This window comes from Scyliorhinus canicula, chromosome 1 (assembly GCF_902713615.1).
Source record: "Scyliorhinus canicula chromosome 1, sScyCan1.1, whole genome shotgun sequence".
NCBI lineage: Eukaryota > Metazoa > Chordata > Chondrichthyes > Carcharhiniformes > Scyliorhinidae > Scyliorhinus > Scyliorhinus canicula.
In genome coordinates, this window is record NC_052146.1 from 163,317,965 (window position 1) to 163,338,261 (window position 20,297).

General features: G+C 45.3%; 1 protein-coding gene across 3 annotated transcripts in view; it reads right to left on the bottom strand.

Moving 5' to 3' along the window:
- The window catches only part of trit1 (tRNA isopentenyltransferase 1), a 61,143-nt gene that overhangs the window by 34,768 nt on the left and 6,078 nt on the right, over positions 1–20,297 (bottom strand). For 2 of the 3 annotated variants that reach the window (XM_038801966.1, XM_038801959.1), the window contains 3 exons: positions 18,345–18,517; positions 12,919–13,061; positions 8,398–8,509 (listed from right to left, as the gene is read on the bottom strand). In XM_038801966.1, the coding sequence (XP_038657894.1) occupies positions 8,398–8,509; positions 12,919–13,061; positions 18,345–18,517 (428 nt within the window). The remainder of the gene's footprint in view (positions 1–8,397; positions 8,510–12,918; positions 13,062–18,344; positions 18,518–20,297) is intronic. The other variant, XM_038801976.1, reaches the window with a different exon arrangement.

Genomic DNA, 20,297 nt, shown 5'->3' on the forward strand with positions numbered 1-20,297 from the left:
GAGGACATAGATTTAAAGTGATTGGTAGAAAGATTAGAGGGGAGATGAGGAAACGGTATTCACCCAGAGGGTTTGGGGGGGTCTGGAGCTCACTGCCTGAAAAGGATGGTCAAGGCAGAAAACCCTCAAAGATGTCTGGATTTACACCTCAAATAGGACTATGGATCAAATACTGTAAAGTGAGATGAGACTGGGTGGCTTGTTTCCAGCCAACGCAGACACGATGGGCTGAGTAGCCTCTTTCTGTGCCTTAAATGTTCTCCAATTCCATGACCATCAACCTGAGACTTCAGTACCGCACCACAAACATCTGGGGGGTTACTACTGACCAGAAACTGACTGACTAGTCATATAAATACTGTTGCTACAACAGCAGGTTAGAGGCTGGGAATCCTGCAGCAAGTAACTCATAATAATAATAATCTTTATTGTCACAAGTAGGCTTACATTAACACTGTAATGAAGTTATCTCCTGACATCCCAAAGCCTGTCCACCACCTAAACGGCACAAGTCAGGAGTGTGATGGAAAACTCCCCACTTGCCTGGATGACTGCAGCTCCAACAACACTCAACACCATCAAGGACAAAGCCCACTTGATAGACACCTCATCCACTACTGTACATATTCACACCCTCCATCACCGCACAGTGGCAGCAGTCATAAAATCATAGAGTCCAACAGCACAGTAAAGGCCCTTTGGGCCATTGCGTCTGCCCCGGCCAAAAACACCTATCCAACTATTCTAATTTCATTTCCCAGCACTTGGCCCATAACCTTGTATGCCCTCGGATTGCTTTCATTTAGTGAGGTCCTGACTCCCACCATTCTGTGTGAAAAGATTCTTCTTCACATCCCCTCTAAATCTCCTGCCCCTTACCGTAAATTAATGCCCCTGGTCAATGATGCCCCCACCACGGGGAAAAACATTAAGTTGGATAAGTCCCCAGAGCCTGATGGAATACTGAGGGAGGCAAGGGAGGAAATTTCTGGGCCCTTTGCATCCTCATTGGCTACAGGTGAGGTCCCAGAGGATTGGAGAATAGCTAATGTTGTTCCTTTGTTTAAGAGGCACAGCAGGGATAATCCAGGAAATTATGGGCCGATGAGCCCTACGTTAGTAGTCGGGATATTATTGGAGAAGATTCTTCGGGATGGGATTTACTCACATTTGGGAACAAATGGACTTATTAGCAATAGGCAGCATGGTTTTGTGAAGGGGAGGTTGTGTCTCACTAACGTGACCAAGTTTTACGATGAAGTGACTGAGGTGATTGATGAAGGAAGGGCAGTGGCTGTTGTCTTCATGGGCTTCAGTAAAACCTTTTCTTTTAGAAAATATTTTATTGAAGAATTTGTAATTTTCACAATTTAACATGTTGACATTTCTAAAAACAACCGTGTGGGCCGACGCACAAAATCAGTAAAACCTTTGAAAAGGTACCTCATGGCAGACTGGTACAAAAGGTGAAGTCACATGGGGTCAGAGGAGAACTGGCAAGGCAGTAGCTGGCAACAGAACTGTCTTGGTCACAGAACTTAGAGGGTGGTGGTGGAAGGGTGCTTTTCTGAATGGAAGCTGTGACTAGTGGTGTTCCGCAGGGATCAGTGCTGGGATCTTTGTTGCTCGTAGTATATATAAATGATTTGGAGGAAACTGTAGCTGGTCTGAGTAAGTTTGCGGATGACACAAAGTTTGGTCGGGTTGCGGGTAGGAAAGAGGATTGTCACAGGATACAGAAAGATATAAATCGGTTGGAGACATGGGCGGAAAATTGGCAGATGGCATTTAATCCGCACAAATGTGAGATAATGCATTTTGAAAGGTCGAATACAGGTGGGAATTATACAATCATTGGCAGAACCCTTAGGAGTATTGACAGCAGCCAGAGATCTGGGCATAAAGATCCACAGTTCACTGAAAGTGGCAACGCAGATGGAGAAGATATCCAAGAAGGCATACGTCGGAGCATTGAGTATAAACATTGGCAAGTCATGTTGCACCTGTACAGAACCTTAGTTCAGCCACATTTGGAATATTGTGCACAATGGATGTTTTGGAGAGGGTACAAAAAAGGTTTACCAGGATGCTACCTGGTCTAGAGGGTAGTGACAATGAGGAGTGGTTGGATAAACGTGGATTGTTTTCATTGGAACGATATAGGTTAAGGGGGAATTTGTAGAAGCAGATATGATAACGCCGTTTAAGAGACATCTTGACGAATACATGAATAGGGTGGGAATAGAGGGATACGGACCCCGGAAGTCCTGAAGGTTTTAATTTAGACAGGCATCATGGTCGGCGCAGGCTTGGAGGGCAGAAGGGCCTGTTCCTGTGCTGTACGGTTCTTTGTTTCTTCCGGTCTACTCTAACTATAATTTTATACATCTCAATCATGACACCCCTCAGTCCCCTCTGCTCCAAGATAAACAACCCCAGTCTATCCAATCTCTCTTCATAGCAAAAATGCTCCAGCCCACGCAACATGCTGGAAAATTTCCTCTGCAACATTTCCAATACGATCACATCCGTCCTATAATGTGGATTCCAGAACTGCACACAATACTCCAGCCGTTTTGTACAGTTTGGGATACCCTCCCTGCTCTTAAACTCTGTGCCTCAGGTAATGAAGGAAAGTATACCATATGCCTTCTTAACCACTGTATAGTTACTCTTATGGACTGATCTGATTTCTTCACACATCTTCTCTACCGAGCAGTACTACACCGGATGCCTCTGTCTATATATTTACACTGCGCATTTTATGTTTGCACTATTATTTATTCTCTTTTCATGTACGGAATGATTTGTTTGAGCTGCTCGCAGAACAATACTTTTCACTGTATCTCGGTACACATGATAATAAACAAATCCAATCCAACCTGCCCTAGTCTTAAGGTTCACTGATGTCCCTCTGACCTTGGTGCTACCCAGGGTCCTGCCGTTTATCATATATTCCTTTGCATTGTTTGTCCTGCCCAAGTGCATCACCTCACATTTATCCAGATTTAATTCCATTTGCCACTGATCAGCTCATCTGACCAGCCCGTCCATATCCTCCTGTAATTTAAAGCTAGCCTTCTTACTATTTACCATCCCACCAAATTTTTGTATCATCCGCAAACTATATCTGAATCATTTATATAAACCACAAACAGCAAGGGCCCCAACACTGATCCCTGCAGTACTCCACTGGACACAGGCTTCCAGTCAGAAAAACATCCCTTGACCATCACCCTCTGCTTCGTCACTCAGCCAATTCTGGGTTCAATTTGTCAGATTTCCTTGGATCCCATGGGCTTTTACCTTCACTATCAGTCTCCCATGTGGGACCTTATCAAAAGCCTTGCTGATGTCCAAGTAGACAACGTCAAATGCATTTCCCTCAGCTACACAGTTGGTCACCTCTTATAAAAATTCAATCAAGATGGTCAGACATGACCTCCCCGTACCAAAACCATGGTGACTGTTCTTGATTAATCCCTGCCTCTCCAAATGCAGATTAATTCTGACTCTCAGAACTGCTTCTAATAGTTTCCCCACCACTGAGGTTAGACTGACTGATCTGTAGTTTGCTCGTTTATCCCTTCCTCCCTTCTTGAATAATGGTACCACATTGGTTATACGCCAGTCCTCCAGCATCTCTCCAATAGCCAGAGAGGAAATGAAAATTACTGCCAGTGCCCCTGCTATTTCCTCCCCTACCTCACCCAGCAGCCTGGGATGCATTTCATCTGGCCTTGGATATTTGTCTACTTCTAAGCTTGCCAGACTACTCAAAACTCCTCTCTCGTCACAGTCCTTCTCCCTGATTTCTATACCCGCACTATTCCTCTCACGAGTGAACACTGACACAAAGTATTCATTTAGAACCCTACCTACATCCTTCGGCTCCACACACAAATGACCACTGCGGTCCTTAATGGGCTCTACCCTTTCCCTAATTATCCTTTAACCCTTAATGTTCTTTTAAAATTTAGGATTTTCCTTTATTTTACTTGTCAGTATTCTTTCGTGTCCGCTTTTTGCTCTCCTAATTTTCGTTTTTTAAGTTCCCTCTTGAATATTCTATAAGCTCGGGCTTCTGCAGTTTTGAACCCTCAATATCTGCCACCTGCTTCCCTTTTTCTCCTGATCCAATGCTGTATATCCTTCGATGTCCAGAGCTCGCTGGATTTGTTGGTCCCACCCTTTTTCGTGATTGAAAAATGTTGGCCCTGCGCTCTCCAAATTTCCTTCTTGAATTCATCCCACTGTTCTATCACAGATTTACCTAAAAGTGTCTGCTCCCAGTCTACTCTGGCCAAATCTTTTCTGATCTTATTAAAATCGGCCGTTCCCCAGTTTAGAATTTTGATCTCAGGCCCATCCTTGTCCTTTTCCATAACAATCTTGAATTTAACAGTTATGATCACTATCTGCAAAATGCTCCCCCACGGTAGCCTTGTGGATAGCACAATTGCTTCACAGCTCCAGGGTCCCAGGTTCGACTCCGGCTTGGGTCACTGTGTCGAGTCTGCACATCCTCCCCGTGTGTGCGTGGGTTTCCTCCGGGTGCTCCTGTTTCCTCCCACAGTCCAAAGATGTGCAGGTTAGGTGGATTGGCCATGATAAATTGCCCTTAGTGTCCAAAATTGCCCTTAGTGTCCAAAATTGCCCTTAGTGTTGGGTGGGGTTACTGGGTTATGGGGATAAGGTGGAGGTGTTGACCTTGGGTAGGGTGCTCGTTCCAAGAGCCGGTGCAGACTCGATGGGCCAAATGGCCTCCTTCTGCACTGTAAATTCTATGATACTTCAACCACTTGCCTCGATTCGTTACCTAAACTTAAGCCAGGACGGCCCTCTCTCTTATAGGGCCTTCCACGCACTGACTTAAAAAGTTATCCTGGTTACGTCTTAAGAGTTCCTCACCATTTAAACCTTTTACATTATGGCTGTCCCAGTTAACCTGGGGGGGGGGGGGGGGGGGGGGGGGAGTTGAAATCGCCCACTACCTGATTACTTCACAAATAGGCTTACATTAACACTGCAATGAAGTTACTGTGAAAAGTTTTACACTTCTCTGCAACGTGCCGACATATCTGCTCTTTTATTTCTCTCGAACTGCGAGGGGGGGCCATAGAACATTCCCAGCGACGTGATTGTTCCTATTTGGTTTTTAAGTTCTACCCAGATAGCTTCATTTAATGAGCCTTCTAAGATGTCGTCCCTCCTTACTGCTGTAATTGATTCCCTGTTCAAAATTTCGACACCGCCTCCTCTTTTACCTCCTTCCCTGCCTCGGCTGAAGATCCCATGTCCTAGTGTATACCATATATAGGATGCCTGGAGCAATTCACCAATATTCCTTCGACAGCCCCTTCCATGTTCGACTTGAAGGACAGCGGCAGTAGGTGCATGGGAATATCACTTTGCTAAGTTCCCCTCCAAACCACACACTATGCTGACTTGGAATTATATCACTGTTCCTTCACAGCCATTGGGTCAAAATCCTGGAACTCCCTAATAGCACTGAGTGTACCTGCACCAGATGGACTGCAGCAGTAAAAGGCTTCTCATTGTCACCTTCCCAAGGGCAATTAGGGATGGGCAACAAATGTAGGCCTTGCCAGCAATCATTCCAGGAGAAAATTGTGCCTGAGGATGGGGTATCTAACAGAACAGCAATCCTTAAAAAGCAAAGAGACAACCCAGGTGCCTACAAACCAGAGTCAGCTGTGAGTATCAGATTAGAAGACAGGTCTGAAAGCGGAGGAATTGAAAGATGTGACAACAATGAAATCATAAAAGGGAGTTAGTGTCATAGATGCTGTAAGCATTGAAACAGGCCCATCGGCCCAGCTGCTCAGTTTCTATCACTAAGCTTGTCCCACTTGCCTGCATTTGGCCCATTTCCCTCTATACCCACCCTGCCCATGTAACTGTCAAACTGCTTTTTAAAGGACAAAATTGTACCCGCCTCTACCACTGCCCCAGGCAGCCTATTCCAGATGCTCACCACCCTCGGTGTGAAGAAATGTCCCCTCTGGTCTCTTTTGTATCTCTCGCCTCTCACCTTAAACCTATGCCCTCTAGTTCTAGACTCCTCTACTTTGGGAAAAGATGTTGACTATCTACCTTATCGATGCTCCTCATTATTTTATAGACCTCTGAAAGATCACCCCCAAGCCTCTGACACTCCAGGGAAAAAAGTCCCAGTCTATCCAGCATCTCCTTAAAGCTCAGCCATGAAGTCCTGGCACCATCCTTGTAAATCTCTTCTGCACTCTTTCTAGTTTAACAATATCCTTCCTATAATAGGGTGGCTAGAACTGAACAGTATTTCATGTGTGGTCTTACCAATGTCTTGTATAACTTCAACAAGACGTCCCAACTCCTGTACTCAATATTCTGACCAATAAAACCTAGCATGCTGAATACCTTCTTCACCACCCTGTCCACCTGCGACTCCACCGTCAAGGAGCTATGAACGTGTATTTCTAGATCTCTTTGTAATGTAACTCTCCCCAACTCCCTACCATTAACTGAGTCAGTCCTGCCCTGATTTGATCTACCAAAATGCATCACCTCACATTTGTCCAAACTAAATTCCATCTGCCATTCATCGGCCCACTGGCCCAATAGGTCAAGATCCTGTTGCAATCTTACATAACCTTCTTCACTATCCACAATGCCACCAATCTTGGTGTCATCTGTAAACTTACTAACCATGCCTCCTACATTCTCATCCAAATCATTTATGTATATCACAATTTTTTTTAAATTTAGAGTACCCAATTCATTTTTTCCAATTAAGGGGCAATTTAGCGTGTTCAATCCACCTACCTTGCACATCTTTGGGTTGTAGGGGCGAAACCCAGGCAAACACGGGGAGAATGTGCAAACTCCACACGGACAGTGACCCAGAGCCGGGATCGAACCTGGGACCTCAGAGCCGTGAGACTGCAGTGCTACCATTGCGCCACCATGCTGCCCTATATATATCACAAATAACAGTGGACCCAGCACCGATCCCTGAAGCACACGGCTGGTCACAGGCCTCCAGTTTGAAAAAAAACCCTCCACAACCACCCTTTGACTCCAGTCGCCAAGCCAATTTTGTATCTAATTGGCTACCTCGCCCTGGATTCTGTGAGATTTAACCTTTTTGCAACCTACCATGAGGTATCTTGTCAAAGGCCTTGCTAAAGTCCATGTCGACAACGTCAAGCACACTGCCCTCATCTACCTTCAAAGAACTTAATCAAATTCATGAGACATGACTTTCCCCTGACAAAGCCATGCTGACTTTCCCTAATTAGCCCTTGCCTGTCTAAATGCCTGTAGATCCTGTCCTTCAGCATACCGGCTAACAACTTACCCACTACAGAAGTAAGACTGTAGTTCCCGGGCTTATCCCTACAGCCTTTCTTAAACAAGGGGACAACATTTTCTACTGCCCAATCTTCAGGCACTTCTCCTGTGGCTGTCGATGATTCCACTATCTCGGCTAGGAGGCCGGCAATTTCCTCCCTAGCCTCCCACAGCGACCTGGGATATATTTCATCAGGTCCCGGGGATTTGTCTATCTTGATGCGCTTTAATACCTCCAACACCTCCTTCTGTGTAATATGTACACTCCTCAAGACATCACTTTTTATTTCCTGAATTCCCCTAACATTCGTGCTTTTCTCAACAGTAAATACTGATGAAAAATATTCATTTAGAACCTCTCCCATCCCTTGTGGATCCGCACATAGATGACCCTGTTTATCCTTAAGATGCCCTAACCTCTCCCTAGTCACTCTTTTGCCTTTTATGTATCTGTAAAAGCTCTTTGGATTTTCCTTTGCCTCATCTGCCAAGACAATCTCATGTCCCTTTTTTGCCCTCCTGACTTCTCTCTTACCTCTACTCCAACAAGCCCGATACTCTAAAAGGGATCTACTTGATCCCAGCTGCCTATGCATGTGGAATTACTCAGCGCACAATTACTCAAACAAGTTACTGCAGTTCAAGAAAATGAGAAACCTTGTTGACAATAATTGTGTGGTTGTCGTACAACAGGAGGGAAATTCAACAATACAGACAAGGGAAACTACACTAAAAGAGTTTCAGGCATCCGAGAAATCTTTGGATTATTTACACAGAAGAAGATAAGTATTCTGGTCTCATCCATTGCTTTTGTTATTTCTAGATTCAATTTTGATAACTGTTTCCGACAAAGTGCCACTCAATCACCCAAATTATTGCTTTCCTAGTCTCAAACAAGCAAAATTTAAAATCTCCTCTTCACGTTTAAAGCCTCTTCATAGCTTATAGCTTAACCCCTTCTTGCTTCTGTAGAGATTACATAGCTTTATAATAGCTTTGAGTGTGATGCTCCAACGGGACAAATGTATCTGCCAGTTTACAGACCTGTTCTCAGCTATTTTCTGCTGGTTGTATAGAGTGTGAAAACCATTCAGTTCCTCCAGAAGGCCGGCGGCGAGCATGTTATCGACGCGGAGATCCAAACGCTTATCGAGAACTAGAGAGAAAGTGAAGAACTGTAAGATTTGCAACATTTTGTAAAGATTTGGTGCAGGGGATGAGAGAGGAAGCTCACAGAACAACCACTGTCAGGGGCCAGGAGAAGGGTTGCAGGAGGGTACCACCACAGCCACCAGGAGCTAACACTGATGTGAAGTAGAAACTTGGCCCAGAAACTTGCCACGGACTGCAATGCCTTCCAGCTTACTAGGTCAAAACCCAACCATATCTCTGACATGGTGGTTTCTCAGTTCTCTTTGCTCGGCCCAACTGAACGTATCTCTACTTGGGCAGCACGGTAGCACAGTGATTAGCACTGTTGCTTCACAGCGCCAGGGACCCGAGTTCGATTCCCGGCTTGGGTCACTGTCTGTGTGGAGTCTGCATGTTCTTCCCGTGTCTGCATGGGTTTCCTCCGGGTACTCCGGTTTCCTCCCACAAGTCCTGAAAGACGTGCTTGTTAGGAAAATTGGACATTCTGAATTCTCCCTCAGTGTACCCCAACAGGCGCCGGAATGTGCCGACTGGGGGATTTTCACAGTAACATCATTGCAGTGTTAATGTAAGCCCACATGTGACAATAATAAAGATTATTTAGTTACTCGTCTGGCATCTTTTCTCCTCCTTTCAATGCCTCATTTTCTATCATTCTCCTCTCACTTTTCCAAGTCTCCTAGCACTTCACCCCCAAATTTCATTCTCATTCTCCTCACTTGGTGACTTCCAATTGAGAACTCCCCGAGACCATTCCTCCAAGGTGTTTACTCTCACTGAACCTCACTGAAGGGAATCTAGTATTTATAATAGGTAAAAAAGGAGTATTTATTATAGATTTTTAAAAAACACCCAGTTTGAAAACCATTTTAAAATGGATTCTGTCCTAAACTACGGAGCTGAACTAATCCCATATCAATTTAAAAACCACATAGCTTACAGAAAAATCTGCAAGCACAAAGAATTTGTTTGAAACATTTGCAAAAATACTGAACAATGCAACAATTTCATCAAGGTCAAATTAACACCAGAGTTAACATGAATCTGCCAATGTTCAAAATGTGAATATTAGAACAGTCAGCAAATACCGACCTAATGATAAGTGTAAGCTTACATTCCAATACACAGAAGGAATCCAAAGATGCAACATAGTCAAGCCTCTGTCGCACACTGATGATTGACAACTAATCATTGAATCAAATGTACTGAAGACGCATCCAAACCAATCAGCATGTTACAAGGGTAGGAACAAATTGACTCAGATTGATAACAAATTCCTTAAAGATAGTGGTCCGGGCAGCCACCTTCATTCATGAATCACCCTATACTATTTGCTTGACTATCAACTATCTTTATTTCGTATTTTCATATTTCTATTCTAACTCTAAGTCTGCGCAAGCTGTTTTGCTTTGAGCAAGAAACATAGAACATAGAACATGCAGTGCAGGAGGCCATTCGGCCCATTGAGTCTGCACCGACCCACTTAAGCCCTCACCTCCACCCTATCCCCGTAACCCAATAACCCTTCCTAACCTTTTTGGTCACTAAGGGCAATTTATCATGGCCAATGCGCCTAACCTGCACATCTTTGGACTGTGGGAGGAAACCGGAGCACCCGGAGGAAACCCACGCAGACACGGGGAGAACGTGCTGACTCCGCACAGACAGTGACCCAGCGGAGAATCGAACCTAGGACCCCGGCGCTGTGAAGCCACAGTGCTATCCACTTGTGCTACCGTGCTGCCCATTACTGTAACCATTACTGTATTTCCAAAGTCATTTGGGGGCAGCAGGGTAGCATGGTGGTTAGCATAAATGCTTCACAGCTCCAGGGTCCCAGGTTCGATTCCCGGCTGGGTCACTGTCTGTGTGGAGTCTGCACGTCCTCCCCCTGTGTGCGTGGGTTTCCTCCGGGTGCTCCGGTTTCCTCCCACAGTCCAAAGATGTGCGGGTTAGGTGGATTGGCCATGCTAAATTGCCCGTAGTGTCCTAATAAAAATAAGGTTAAGGGGGGGTTGTTGGGTTACGGGTATAGGGTGGATACGTGGGTTTGAGTAGGGTGATCATGGCTCGGCACAACATTGAGGGCCGAAGGGCCTGTTCTGTGCTGTACTGTTCTATGTTCTATTTGCAAGCTACTAAGTTTAATTATCTCTTAAAAGTCTTCTGCTGGCAGGGGCTTTCTTAAGAACATTTGATTTGTAACCCAAGAAGATTTCAAACTCTCAATTATAATCAATAGACACCCAATAAAGATTTAATTTCGCACCCGAGACGTGTAGTGCAATTTTCAGCTTAGTTAAGTGCATACGAGACTACACTTAATCATGGGTAGATTTCAACACTCACTCTGCATATGCTGAACTCTTAGAGAATTAATTCCTCAAAGAGCATCTGAAACAAGGCTGAACCAATGGGAGGAAGATCTCAAAATAATCACAAGTTGCGGAGAAGTTACAGTTCAGTGAACAGCAATACTTCAATTCTTTACCTGAAGAAGGAGCCGTGCTCCGAAAGCTCGTGTTTGAAACAAACCTGTTGGACTTTAACCTGGTGTTGTAAGACTTCTTACTCAATTCTTTAAGATTACAACATGCCAGTGTCCCGACTGCCAAAGCAAATCTTCTTCGTCAAGCTCAAGGAAGGCTCCCGAACAAGAAGAGGACAATGGAAACGCTTGAAAGACATGCTGAAGGCTTAACTCATGAAATGCACCATATACTTCAATGCCTGGGAAACCCTGGGCTGCATTCTCCGATTGTGAGGCTATGTCCTCACGCCGGCGTGGGAACGGTGGCATTTTATGCCCAGAAAGTCAGTGTAAAACGGCCACTGATCTTCCGTGTAGCTGGGGGCTAGCATGCCGCCAGCGTAGAGCACCCGGCTTGAGCTGCTGATAGAGCCCAGAGAATTGCCGGGTCCATGGCCGCGAATGCGCACGATGGCAGCCTGCAGAGGCCGCGGTGCAACATGGCGCTGGCTGTGGGCAGACCTGGCCTGCAAAATAGTGCCCCCCCTTTGGCCGGCTCACGCACCCTGGACCACCCTCCCACAGTGCCCCCAGCCCTGGTAAAGACCCCCTGCCCGCGGATCGGTCCTTCCCTGACTGTGGTGGCGTTGGACTGAGTTCACAACGGCCACGCTAAGTTCCCGACGGATGAGACCACACGCGACCGATGCCGTCAGGAACTCGGTCGGTCGGGGGCGGAGTATCCAGGGGCGGGCCTCAGGCAACGTCCTGAGGCTGTCGATACGTTGGTGGCTTACTCCTAAAGAACGCCGCTTTGGAGGGGGCGGAGCATCGTAAAAGCAGCACCGCTCTCGATTTGTTGGGAACTTTGATTTTCCAGCTGATTGCCGAACACGATTTCGGTGTCAGCGACCGGAGAATCCAGCTCCCTTGCTCAGAAGAGTCCTTCTTGGAGGAGGGACACACTTCTTTAAGCACACCCGACAGCAAGAGGAGGCCTGGAGGGGAGCCTGAGAAAGGAATACCCATGATGTAGAGTCCAAGGACTGATCCCACCTCCCGGAAACACCTGCCGAATGTGCAGTCCAAGATGCGACTCTAGAATCGGGCTCATCAGTCATGCGACCAGAACCTGTGACCAGTGACATGGAGTTTCTTAGGTGGACAATCATACTCGTTAGCGAGTGATCACCAAAGAAAAAGACTGTCAGGTGAACGTAACTGGTTCCCATATGGAGTGTATCGAGTGGATGTTCGGCAGCAGAGAGGAAAGACAAGAAACGAACAAACTTTAGTATTTAAAAACCGAAACACAGATTATCAAAAAATATCCACAGCACCACTTCTGCTGCTGCCCAGTCAGAGGTACAATGCTCTGAATATGTGTATGAATATGTGAATATGTGTACTGAATATGTCCAAAGATGTGCGGGTTAGGTGGATTGGCCATGCTAAATTGCCCGTAGTGTAAGGATAATGGGGGGATTGTTGGGTTACGGGTATACAGGTTACGTGGGTTTAAGTAGGGTGATCATTGCTCGGCACAACATCGAGGGCCGAAGGGCCTGTTCTGTGCTGTACTGTTCTATGTTCTAATATATTTCTGATTTGTTTTAATTGGTGCCATATCTACTATCAGGATACCCGAGCACTGGGAAACGGTGCAAAATTTAAACCAGGTTCCCAACTGCACTGTTCAAAGCTGTTTCAAACACTAGAATGGATAATGCTGCCTCTCGAGAGCTTGAAACCTGCCACCATGCAAACAATAATAGCCATGCACATAGCCAGTTGGAGAAGCATTCTCCAAGCCACATGTGTATTTGCAATCAATGTCATGTGAGGTTGGGGCGCGGGTCAGGGGGGAGGTGGTGGTGGTTAATATTAATGCCTATGATGCAAGTTAAATCATCAAGCAGATTGGTTTATTCACTTTCTCTTACCGGGCAGGTCAGCGTGCAGCCACAGTATGCAGGGTCGTGGAAAACGCAGTGCTCCTCCGAGGGGACCTCCCCCTTCCTCCTGGCACTGCTGCAGTAGGAGCTTGCTGTGAGGAACTCCCACCTCCTCGTAGACCTGCAGACTTCTGCTCAGAGAAAAACTACACGTTACTGAGAGGCAGGCCACTGTCACTAGTATAAAGCCTTTATATTCTTAGATCTGGATATAACTTTACAATGTTCCCACTTGTGGGGAGTCCAAAAAGAGAAGTCACAACTATCAGGCAATCAGCAATAGGTCTGATAAGGAAATTTCCTTCTTCTCCCAGAGAACGGTTAGATGTGGTACTTGCTATGCAGGGAGTAGCTAAAGCAAATAGCACAGCTGCATTTATTTGGAAGCTGGATAAACACATGGACAAAGGAATAGAAAGATATGTTGATAGGGGGAGACAAGGTAAGGTGGGAACAGGCTCATAAGGAGGATAAACAGCGACTAGATGTACTAAATGACCTGTTTCTGTGCTGTATTAGTGACTGTGAGGAGGATCATGTACAACTTCACACGAATGTAGAAAGGCTAGTGGAATGGGCGGACATGTGGCAGATGAAATTTAATACAGAGAAGTGCAAAGTGATTCATTTTGATTGGAAGGAGGAGAGATAATATGAAATCAAGGCACAATTCTAAATGGGGTGCAGGAGTAGAGGGACAACAGGTAAATGCACATAAATTGTTGAAGATGATGGGGTAAGTTGAGAAAGTGCTGAATAATAAAGCATAAAGGAGCCTGTGCTTTGTAAAAAGGAGCACAAAATAAAGAAGTACAAAACACCGGTTTGGCTCAGGTCCTGGACACGACATTTCAGGAAGGACGTGAAGGGATCAGAGACAGTGACTAAAAGAATCACGAGAATTGTTACAAACTCCTCTGATGTCAAATGTGAGGGTATCCCAGAACCCAGAAGGGTAACTTGGAAACTAGTTCGTAGTGGTGCGTGTGTTTTTTGGTATAATGTGAGGAACGATGTACAAACCAGTGAGAAGCAGTCTAGACATTGTGCAAACAATTAGTAAAGAATGTTCATTAACTTAAAAGATTACAACGCACACGCAAGAAGGACTATAATATGCTATGACATTTAAGTGCACTGATGACTATATACACATGTTACATGGAATTATCCCTTGGTCCCCAAACCTCTGTCACTGAAATCTCAGACACCCCTTTTCCCAAACAACACCCAATACTCTATAACCTAAATTCAGCAAATAATTACCACAAGCAGGTTAAGGCGGTCACATCTGGGAAATATCTTCAGGTTCAGAGAAGGCAGAAAATGCCCAACTTCTTTCTGGAGACTATGATTGCAACTTGATGTAGATCTGATGGTGGCACTCTCTCTCTCTCTCTCTCTCTATTATTGTCCTACAGGTATACTAGTTCTTTCCTCTTTATTCACCCGGTGGAACCGGCTTTTGTCAGGTATGTGTCCATTCCCTTATCTCTCCACTTTGAAGTTACCACCTCTATAGCCCCATTGTTTTCTCTCATCAGATATGTAAAATACTTTCTCCAGACGTCTGCCCCATACCAACTTTTTTTTTGTTTTTGTTTTTTTCATCTTAATTTTTCCTCAGTTCTTAACAGAATGGTTCCAGGGATGGATAGACTGACAAAGCTGGAGATATTCACCTTAAACAGAAGGTTGAGAGGAGATTGGGTAGAGACATTCAAAATCGTGACGGGACTGGACAAAGTAGATAGGGAGAAATTATATCATTGCTTAAAGTGTTGAGAGCCAGGGAACACGATTTAAATGGCAAAAGAACCAGAACGCCTGTCTCTGTGAGTCATTCTATTCAGATAATAGAGTCATCACAAAGAAGCCTCTTCCTTTCTGTAGGGTCCCTGCTCTTACAAGTACATTGCTGTTTTTGGTAAGTCTGTAAGTCAGTTTCTTTGCTATATTGCTGAACAAAAAGGAGGGAAACTTAAGCAGTTTCTTAAAGCTGTACTGAAAGTTGCCACCCAGGTTGAGAGGGTTGTTAAGAAGGCGTACGGTGTGTTAGCTTTTATTGGTAGAGGAATTGAGTTTCGGGGCCATGACGTCATGTTGCAGTTGTACAAAACTCTGGTGCGGCCGCATTTGGAGTATTGTGTGCAGTTCTGGTCGCCACATTATAGGAAGGATGTGGAAGCATTGGAAAGGGTACAGAGGAGATTTACAAGAATGTTGCCTGGTATGGAGGGAAGATCATATGAGGAAAGGCTGAAGGACTTGAGGCTGTTTTCGTTAGAGAGAAGGAGGTTAAGAGGTGACTTAATTGAGGCATACAAGATGATCAGAGGATTAGATAGGGTGGACATCGAGAGCCTTTTTCCTCGGATGGTGATGTGCAGCACGAGGGGACATAGCTTTAAATTGAGGGGAGATAGATATAGGACAGATGTCAGAGGTAGGTTCTTTACTCAGAGAGTAGTAAGGGCGATGGAATGCCCTTCCTGCAACAGTAGTGGACTTGCCAACACTAAACGCATTCAAATGGTCATTGGATAGGCATATGGACGATAAGGGAATAGTGTAGAGGGACTTTAGAAGGGCGGTGCAACATCGAAGGCCGAAGGGCCTGTACTGCGCTGTAATGTTCTATGTAACTGTTATCCATGCCAGTTTGTCCAGGGAACAGGTAGCGCATTAATCCACAAGGAAATACGACGTTGTAGGAGGCGAGGGAAGAAATTGCCGGTCCCCTAGCAGAGATATTTAAATTGTCGAAAGCCACAGGTGAGGTGCTTGAAGAGTTTAAGAAGGGTCACAGAGAAAAGCCTGGGAACTACAGACCGGTGAGCCTATCGTCTGTGGTGGGTAAGTTATTAGAAGGTATTCTGAGAGACAGGATCTACAGGCGTTTAGACTGATTAGGGACAGTCAGCATGGCTTTGAAAGTAGAAAATCATGTCTCACGAATTTGATTGAGATTTTGCAGGGATAACCAAGACGGTAGATCAGGGCATTGCAGTCAACGAAGTCTTCACGGACTTTAGCAAGGCCTTTTACAAGGCATCACATGGTAGGTTGTTGCATAAGGTTAAATCTCACGGGATCCAGGTGAGGTAGCCAACTGGATAAAACATTGGCTTGACAACAGAAGACAAAGGATGGTTGTAGAGGGTTGTTTTTGAAACTGGAGGACTGTGACTAGCAGTGTGCTTCAGGGATCAGTGCTGGGTCAACTGTTATTTGTTATTTATATTAACGATTTGGATGCAAATTTAGATGGCATGGCTAGTAAGTTTGCAGATGACACCAAGATTGGTGACATAGTGGACAGTGAAGAAGGTTATCTCGGATTGTAACGGAAACTTGATCAATTGGGCCAGTGGGTTGATGAATGGCAGATGGAGTTGAATTTAGATAAATGTGAGTTGGTGCATTTTGGTAGATCGAATTAGAGCAGGACCTACTCAGTTAATGGTAGGAAGTTGGGGAGAGTTATAGAACAAAGAGATTTAGGAGTACAGGTTCATAGCGCCTTGAAAATGGAGTCACAGGTGTTCAAGGTGGTGAAGAAGGCATTCAGCATGCTTTGTTTCACTGATCAGAACATTGAATACAGGAGTTTGGACATCTTGCTGAAGTTGTACAAGACATTAGTAAGGCCACACTTGGAATACTGTGTACAGTTTTGGTCACCCTATTATAGAAAGGATATTGTTAAACTAGAACGAGTGCAGAAAAGATTTACAAGGATGCTCCCGGGACTTGATGGTTTGAGTTATAAGGAGGGGCTGGATAGGCTGGGACTTTTTTTCCTGGAGCGTAGGAGGCTTAGGGGTGATTTTATAGAGGTCTATAAAATAATGAGGGGCATAGATGTAGATAGTCGACAACTTTTCCCGAAGGTAGAGGAGTCTAAAATTAGACGGCATAGGTTTATGGTGAGAGGGAGAGATACAAAAGGGTCCAGAGGGCCAATTTATTCACACAGAGGGTGGTGAGTGTCTGGAACGAGCTGCAGAGGCAGTAGTAGAGGCAAGTACAATTTTGTCTTTTAAAAAACATTTAGACAGTTATATGGGAAAGATGGGTATAGAGGGATATGGGCCAAATGCAGGCAATTGGGACTAGCATAGTGGTAAAAACTGGGCGGCATGGACAAGTTGGGCCAAAGGGCCTGTTTTCATGCTGTAAACCTCTGTGACTGTGGCCTCCGGTCTGCTCATGGAGGTTGCCTTGATTAAGCTGGTGGCTCTGTGGCCTTGGGTCTGCTCGTGGAGGTTGCCTTGGTTAAGCTGGTGGCCTCCACACATGAGAGGGCTTCTCCAAACACCAACACAAAATGGTCCGAGTGGGGCCTTAGTTGCATAGGTTTGCTGCCCGACTCCATGGAGTGAGAAACCAAAAGTCCCACGAGGGAGGAATATATCAGGGAGCCAGCCCAGCATGAATCCCCACTATGTTTCCATCCACCACAGGGCAGCGAGCATTCAGAACAATGGGGGGGGGGAATTTCCCCATGATCTGTCAGTGTGTCAGGCTCTGACTGAAAACTGCGTGTATCTCACCAAATGCACAGCCAACCTTTCTCTCCAGATTTTCTGACACTAAGCAATAAAATTTGGGGACCACCCCATCTAAAGTCTCCCTTGATTCAAAAGTGGTAGGTCAATCAGACACCAGCTGAACATCTTTTATGATGCAGTTTACAGTCAATTAAGTATCTTTAGGTTTAGTTACTCATAGAATGTAGGAAATGTTCACTTGTGTGCAGTGAAATCCCAGAAACATCAATGTGATGACAAGCTATCTTAATTACAGTAGTGGGCAATCTGCAGCCAGGGGGCCACATGCGGCCTATCCAGGTTGTGAGTGGGACCCCATGAGATATTTTGCTGACTGTCGTCCTCGAACATGGTTGCCACATCGTGCAGCTCACTGAGAAGAAGGAGGGACTGATGTGGCCCACTCACTGGTCTGGGCTGTCCATCACTGCTTTAGTGCCACTGGATGAAGGATTAATAATGACCAGGACACCAGGGAGAACTCCCTAGTTCTTTTTGGTGCAATCGAGAGTGGGCACATTCGACAGTGCAGCACTCCCTCTGTGCAGCACTCCCTCTGTACATACTGGAGCATCAGCCTGATTTATGGTCAGGTCTCTGTAGTAGAACTTGAACCCTCGACCTTCAGAGTCTGAGGCGAGGGAATGGTATGAACTGAGCCAAAGCTGACACCCCCATCTGGTACCATGCAGTTTGTAAGAGTTAACTCCAATATAGGGGACTTGACTTGAGTGAAGACAGGAAGCAAGGAAACAGCATGCGGACGGGATTGAATTAGACCATCATTAAGTTAACTCCATCTGACGAAGGGGAGGTAGGTAACGGTCCTCAGTCTATAAGTATCACTCAGATTAAGCTGACCTTGCTACCTTGCGTTTATCATGTGGGTGTAATTTTTCTGCCATTGCAGGGTCCACCTCAGCCAATCGTTTGTAGAGTTCTTGACAGTCGAGTTTTTCCAGTTCTTCCTTCCTGTTGGGCGATGAGGTTCGACTCCCAACGCTCCTGTCTATAGCAGAACAAATCCCCCCTTCCTACAGGGCAGAGCGTAACAGCAATCAACCAAATACGGGACAGCAGAGTCACAAATCACAGCAAGGGAGAAATACAGCAGCACAACTTAATCCCCCTGAAGTGAGAGACAGACTCCTCAAATATTAGTCATACCTACAACTCATTAGAACGTCTCACTTTCATCGGATTTCACTCACATAGACATAAAATTTACAGTGCAGAAGGCGGCCATTCGGCCCATCGAGCCTGCACCGGCCCTTGTAAAGAGCACCCCACTCCGCCCCATACAGGTAACCCAGCCCCCAACCCCTTTTGTCACTAATAAGGGCAATTTAGCATGGCCAATCTACCTAACCGGCATGTCTTTGGACTTCCATATATCTACTGTACAACAGAATAACATGGCAAAATAACAGCAGCACCCAACCGTAGGCTGAACTGGTATGTATTTCTACAATGGCGCACTATCATACTTGCAAATAGGAGACATACATACACGCAACATCTGAGCATACAGAACAAATGTAATGATCAGATTCAGAGCAGCTTAGCTCATCCTGTATATTTTCTGGTTTGTTTTAATTGGTAACAGGGACGATTGATGAATGCAGTGGTGCACAAGGGCTTAGAAAAGGCGCTTGATTCAGTGTCACTGAGCAAAGTTATACCTGATGAAATAAAAGGGAAAGTAGCAACATGATGCAGAATTGGCTGAGTGACAGGAAACAGCGTGTAGTGGTTAATGTATGTTTTTCATGCTGGAGGAAAGATTGTAGTGGAGTTCCTCAGGGGTCAATGTTGGGACCCTTGTTTTCCCTGAAATTGTTAGGGCCCTTCCTGGTGATTCCCTTATTTCCACTGTTATCAATTTGATGGACATATATCTTTAAATCGAGCAGGAGAAGCAAGGAATTCAAAAGGTTACAATGCAGTACATGGTGCTAGCTTTGGACAACAGAAATCAGACTTTGCGGCACCCGAGAAATCGGCAGATACAGGAAGACTGTTTTCCTTAGAAAAATGAAATGAAAATGAATGAAAATCGCTTACTGTCACAAGTAGGCTTCAAATGAAGTTACCGTGAAAAGCCCCCATTCACCACATTCCGGTGCCTGTTCGGGCAGGCTGATAGGGGAATTGAACCGTGCTGCTGGCCTGCCTTGGTCTGCTTCAAAGCCAGTGACTTAGCCCTGTGCTGAACGAGGAGATTTGATAGAGGTATTCAAGCCACGAGGGGTCTGGACAGAGTAGATAGAGAGAGACTGGTTCCACACACGAAAGGATTGAAATTGAGGGTGCACCGATTTAAAGTAATTAGTGAAAGAAGCAAAGTGATCGGAGGATTGTTTTTTCACGTAGCGAGTGGTTAGAGCTTGGAATGCACTGCCTGAGAGTGCGGTGGAGGGAGGTTCAATTGGAGCATTCAAAAGAAAATTAGACTGTGACCTGAAAGGAAAACTGTGCAGGATTACAGTGAGAAGACAGGGGAATGGCACTAGGCGATTTGGTCATTCAGAGGGCTGGGCTAAATGGTCATGCCTTCACTTTGGTGATTCTGTGTAATACAAAATAATTACTGCATTCCCTGACATGTGTAAGTAATTTGAATTAACTGACAGAATTATATTTTCCCCTTCAGCCTTAACACTTGCCATGAAAGTTTCATTTTGACAGAGGGTTAAGTCTCCCGTACTATTATGATACAATACTCATCCCCCTCGCCCACTCTGTGATGCCCTGTCCGTGATAGTGCTCAGTGACGGTTGATGAGCCACAATACAAAGCTCAATAAGATCCTTC